The 6187-nt window shown below is 41.1% G+C and overlaps 1 protein-coding gene across 1 annotated transcript in view; it reads right to left on the minus strand.

Moving 5' to 3' along the window:
• Positions 1 to 1740: 1740 nt before the first annotated feature.
• Positions 1741 to 6187, minus strand: part of ATP6V0E1 (ATPase H+ transporting V0 subunit e1) — an 11197-nt gene continuing 6750 nt past the window's right edge. The window contains exons 3-4 of the mRNA XM_027901319.1: positions 5399 to 5526; positions 1741 to 2720 (exon numbers count right to left, since the gene is read on the minus strand). Of these exons, the coding sequence (XP_027757120.1) occupies positions 5433 to 5526 (94 nt within the window). The 3' untranslated portion in view covers positions 1741 to 2720; positions 5399 to 5432. The remainder of the gene's footprint in view (positions 2721 to 5398; positions 5527 to 6187) is intronic.

Here is a 6187-nt window from a genome sequence, read left to right on the forward strand (position 1 = left end):
GAAATCGCGTGACTCGCCCCTCACGTGGCCCAAGGGGGCGGGCACGCGCGGGGGGGCGGGGGGAAGGGGGACGCGCCAGCCAATCGTCGCCGGCCGCCCCATCACGTGCCAGCGGAGGGGCGCGCGGAGGGTATTTAAGGCGGGGTGGCGGGTGCCCGCGGGCAGAGCGCGGCGCGGCGGCAGCGGTGCCGTCCTTGCTCTGGTAGCTGTGCCAGGCTCCTGTTCTGAGATCCTGCCCCCCTGGGGCCCTGGTCACGTACTCACCCACTTCATCCATCCACCCATCTTGTATCTGCAGCTCAGTGCTTTTCCTACTGTCTCTAGCTACCCACACAACCACCTTTCACAGTGGCAGGTGGCTGGCCTGGACTGCTTAAGACACAACTGCAGAAATCACTGCTAATAAAAATAATAAAAGGCAGACCCAGCCGTTCTTACCTTACCATTGGTAAAGAGCATTTCTTCTATTGTTTAGATAACTTATTTGCATTTCACCACGTTGCTTTTATTTTTTTTTTTCCCCAGAGATCCCATAGCATTTAATGTTGGAAACAGGGGACCAGCCACCCACCTCTGACGACTGACTCAGCTCTTCAAAGGAGTAAAATGCTTCCACGATTTACAGTACAGGAAAAGTAAATTTATAGGAACTCTCCAGAACAATTTCTTGTGCAGGACAGAGATTCAGATATTTGCATCTCCTAAACTATATGAACAAAAGCAGCTGCAAGCATTTGTAACCTGACCTGAACTGTCACTCTACACACTGCCAGTGTTTATGACTTAAAAGTCTTCAAGACTTCAAAGCCAGTTTCCTAAATCTTATTTATTTTTTACCTTTGCCCCCCAAATACCTGTTTCACTGCAGACACAGGTTTCCTATTACAACCAACACAAGCTTCCTTAAACATTTTGTGTTCTCATGTTGTCACAAAACCAAGAGGGAACTGTTAAAGGCACCGGTACCTGCACTGTTTGTTAAAACACTCTGAATCTGCTCTGATTTCCTGCAGTCATGCAAAAAGAAAAGGAATCATCCGAAGCACTGTTAATTTCTGGCACACATGGACACCACTCACAACCACGATGCAGACAGTAGGTCACACAGCATTCAGTAGAACAGAGATAAATCAGTGTTTTTTCAGCTTCTTCAGTCATGCCACTACCTGACATTTCTTCAGAGGAAATATTAATCACCCTGAAAAAGGGGAATTTCTTTCTGGGTAGCATTTAAGTGAAAATTGCTTCATGGCTCTTTTGTCCAGGCTTGGAACAGCTCTTTCCATTAAATTCACCAACAGTGAGACACACCATGGGAATTCTGTTTTAGTTCTCTCTTCTACAGCAAGTGATAGCTTAGGACCTAAAATAGAAAGGCTGTTAAAGAAAGTGGTAATACAATACACTAACAGCACTGTTTGTTATGGAGTGTTTTCTTTTTGGATATCTCACTTGAGGGTAAATTTGACAAGCAGATCAACGTACTTTTAAATCTGTTGCACATTCAGATTTGTCAATGACGTCTTGAAGTATTTCTCCCACCCTCCTCATACAGTGTCATCGTATCTTACTCTTCGCACACTTAAAAATCCAAACAACCACTTAATGTTTTCTAAGATCATTTGGTTTCAATTTTCTTAGGAGCTATTTACTACGGACTGTAGAACATGATGGCGTATGATGTCTTGCATGGTAAAACACGGCTCTCAGTAGAAGGTAACGTAGCAAAAAAATTCACTATTCCAGTCCCAACAGTTGCTATGTTTATTGGTAATAAAGGGCACATTCTTCCTTCTTTTGCGATTCACACTGTTCAGTTTTTGATCACTGCAAGTTACATGTCAGGATCTTGGAATTTCCTGCATAGTAATGAGCTCTCTCCCACGGAACAAGTTAATGGGGCTATCCAAGAGGAAAAAAGGAAAAGAAAAAGGACCACTCCATTATGTCCTTGAATATAACAATGAAACACAGCAGGGAATAACTGCAATTTATCTGGACATGATGGAAGCAGGTAAGGAAGCATTCATGAAGGCTCCTGTGCATGGAACAGCTTTTATATCCTTTGAAGTTACTCCTTGACAAATGACTTACTATATCCATTCCCATCCTATCATCTAAGTTTCCTCACCTCAACTCCAGCTACTGATTAAACACACAGAAAGGCACATTGTAACACTTAAACATGGCACAAGAACATTTTGTATAAAGCAGAGGATTAGTTTTATTTCCAGGCGTGAGAAATTTAAGACCAAATTTCTCAGCAATACAACTCATTTGAAAAAATGAAAATGCCATCAGCTTGTGGCACCTCTGTTTCTCCTCTCCTCATACAGTTTATTGCACACGTTTTTGTCAAGTGCAAACAGAACAGGGGTGAACAGCACAATGAGAGACAATCTATGACCTGCAAGAAATATAGAGTGTTCCTAAAGAGTGAGGAAAATGAACAGGAAATCACTCAATGACCCGTAAAAACTTTAGAAACTTTCACCACTTCTGGACTTAAGAGTCAAAAATCGACAGTACCAAAGAGGAGTATAAATTGCATTAGGCACACCGTTAAATGGTAAGGTAGGAAAAATACAAGGCTTTGAACAAGCCCCTTGAAGCACAATAGAAAGGTTAAGGCATTACTGCAGGCTTGGTATCCAACCAGCTATGTAAAGGGCATCTTTGGGTCAGTGGAGTTTTTCATCTGGAGGAAATCTCTTCTTTACCTGCAAAGCAAGAGGCAACTTCATTATTCCTTTCCATGGAGACAGTTTACCAACTGAAGACCTGGTTGTTAACCACACCTATTTCCATTCCACAGATGCACTGAGAAATGCTCAAGAACTGCAGACAATTCATCTACGAGGATGTTTTCTTGGCAGTTTCATTTCTGGAGTTACTGCAAGTAATTTTAGTTACATTATAAGCTGGTAGAACAACTATTTCCCCAGAATGTTTTCACTGCTGTAACAGCATCCAGTGATGTGGATGACAGCCCTTCTTGCACTTGCACGAAGACAGTTCCTGTTCTGAGAACACAGACTATGAATTGCCCAAGTTAAGGAGAAGAGGCAGCACTGGACAACATTGTTTGGAAGAGTCCACAGCCTGTACTTACCACAGAGCTGTGTGTGCTCTTTATGTGCTGCCATCTAAGCCATTAACCTGGGCATACATGAAATGACTGCTATATAATCATCTCTTGAATTGGAGGGAGAATGACTGAAAACATAGACCAAACCTGTGTAATTTGGCATGGATCAATCAGGTCAGCCGATGGAGAATATGAGGAGCATTTTCAGTTTGCTCAGTTGGTAAAATAAAATGGGTTTGCTTAGACCATCCCTGTTTTTAAGTAAGATCTCTCAACTTTGGGAGTTAGTACTTCATTCTCTTTGCATTATCCATATTAATCCTTCCAAACCTCAAGTGAAAGAAACAGAATGCAGAATAAAGTATAGTACGTCTACCTTTAATGCTGGAAAAGCACATCTTAAAAGCCAAAATTAACTGGTTGCTGTATTTATGGGAATCTGTGCAGCATTAGAGAATATATTCAAACTCTTATCAGATGGAACCTAATTCACAGCTCCTGTCTAGTCAAATTCCACAGGAGGCTCCGAGTGCAGAGCACACAAGAGCAAGGAAAAGACACGGAGCACCTCCCTCAACACTATGGGAGGAATTCAAACAAGACCATGTAGAGCGCTGTGTCCCGTAACAGCACATTTCAAGCAAAAAAGAACAGGTATTTGAGATTATTATATGCTTTTACTTTTTCAAACCATTCTTTTTCACAGAAACAAGAACCTTACACCAAAATTACGACAATGAAATCAAATGCACCAAAGGTTAAAACAAACTATGTCATGTAACACGGCAGCACGTGCTGTGCAGCTCTCATATTCCATTAATAAGTTTAAAAATAACAGTTCCTCACAAACTCTTTGCTTGTGTTTGAACATACTACTTCTCTCTCTTCCTTGGCACTAATTTAACTTCAGTTCTCTGGAAAATCCTGGAGGGGGAAAGGCCTGACTCTTTCAGCAGGCACTTAAGAGTTGTATCTGACCTCCAGGTTGTTCTTGCTGGTTTCAGCACAACATGAAGCCAAATTTTTATTTCCAAGGCATCCACTTGTCCAGATAACCACATTTCAACATCCCAGGCAAACTAAATCATCCTATGGGACTCAGGGATCTGTATGCCCATTACCAAAATACACTGTTCTCTGTTTTAGCTCACTAATTATATGTTAACACCCGAACAGTGAAATTGCTCCTAGGAAATTCTGCTTGACTGACTTAGCTAATTACAGGCCTCGACTTGAAGCAGGGCCAACTCTACCTTTAGACTCTGCTTGGTGCTTAAAAGAAGCTACAGACACATTCACGTGCCCCCAGTCTGACACCACCACGGTTCTCACGAAGCTTTCTTTGAAACAGAGGAGCTTTGCTTCAGCGTAAATGTCCAGGACACTTTACAGACAGCATTTAACTGAGCTATAACATCAACTCGCACTGTCTGCTGTACTGGATTTCTGGGAACAGAAGCAATACCAGCCAGGGAGTTAAACCTGAAAGGACAAAAAACCCCAACAACCCAAATAAAAAACTTAGCATGTCTGATTATTCAGTTATAAGCATACAAACTAAAATCGTGTGCGCTTGTTTCCACATTTTCTTCCTTTGAACCTTCAACTCCAAATGCTGCCATTCTGGAGAAGCCCAACAGCATCAAGGTACTTTCAGAACAACACTTTATTTTTGCTGGCCCTATCAGAAAGCCCAGGAACTGCAACAACCACATTCCAGCAGCACAGCCCAGATATCAACCACCAGGCTCACCTGGGATTAAAGTTGCAGGCAGGCTGTCATTAAAAACATAATAAGCCATCCAGCTGTGAGCTCAGGGTTAGAGCTATATATTGACAGGAGATAAAGAACACTCTAATCACTGTTCTCGCTCCAACTTCCCAGATGAATGAGGGCAACTGTAGGTTGCCTTGGAAATCAGGACAGGTCTTAGATGAAATGGTAGTAGGCTTGAGGAGAGGTTTAACAATTGTTCAAGATTAGGAAATCCACTTATGCTAGCTATTAAAAAACAACCCAGCCCAATTTTTTTTTTTTTTGTTTTTAGATGAAATGTTTTGTTCTCCTTACAAACCCCTGCGCACTACATGACAGGATAGAAAGAAAAATAACTGTCAAGAATTCAGTCCAAGCTTTTCACGAATCCAGTCAAGATTACCATCCAAAACATGTTTTGTGGCAGCCTATAGAGAGACAGATTTCTCCTGCAAAACAGCCACAGCAGTTCTGATCACACTGCTTAGACCCCCATTCAATTTCTCCTGAAGCTTTAATGTACCAAATATATGAATAAATCTGATCATACTCACCTAGTCAATTAATTGCAGAGGAGGACAGACATCCTTAAGGCCAGTGATATTTAAGATACCAGATTGTTTCATTGCTTAACTGCGGCCCAAAGAGAGGGTTGAGTTGAGCCAGAATCGCAATCAGCCAACTGCAAGACAACCCCCCAAGCCCAACAGAGAAAACATCAGCCAAAATACAAACCTTATGGTAATGGAAAGGCTTGACCAAAGCACAGGGACTAGCAGAGAAGAAAAGACCACTTTCAAGAAGGTGTAGTAACAGATAAAAATTCTACTCAAGTTCATGCACAAGGACCAGACACAGGCAAGGAAGCTACGGCACCAAATCTTTCTGCAGCTGAAATAATTGTCCTGTTCAATTTAAAGCAACACAAAACCACCTGACAGCATTTCCCTCGTAATTTGCCTTTGATAGGAAAATGTTTTTAGATACAGAAACTCAGGTATTTGTGGTCTCAGAAGATAGAAACATAAAAGAAACAGACTTTCTTCAGTGGCTTTGAAGAATCCTTTAAACAAAAACCTCTGAGAAACATCCTCTCTCTCATTTGGTTTTCACTGCATGACAACCTGCCCTTGCAGAAAATGGTGTATTTTCAGAGACTGAACAAAACTGAATTTAAACCCAGCCCAGAGGTCAAGGAACAGGGATCTGAAGCAAAAGGGTATACACAAAAAAAAAAAAAAAAAAAAAAAAAAAAAAAAAAAAAAAAAAAAAAAAAAAAAAAAAAAAAAAAAAAAAAAAAAAAAAAAAAAAAAAAAAAAAAAAAAAAAAAAAAAAAAAAAAAA

The sequence above is a fragment of the Empidonax traillii genome, unplaced genomic scaffold, assembly GCF_003031625.1.
Source record: "Empidonax traillii isolate 1590-97213 ecotype Southwest subspecies unplaced genomic scaffold, ASM303162v1 scaffold22:size5013007, whole genome shotgun sequence".
Classification (NCBI taxonomy): Eukaryota; Metazoa; Chordata; class Aves; order Passeriformes; family Tyrannidae; genus Empidonax; species Empidonax traillii.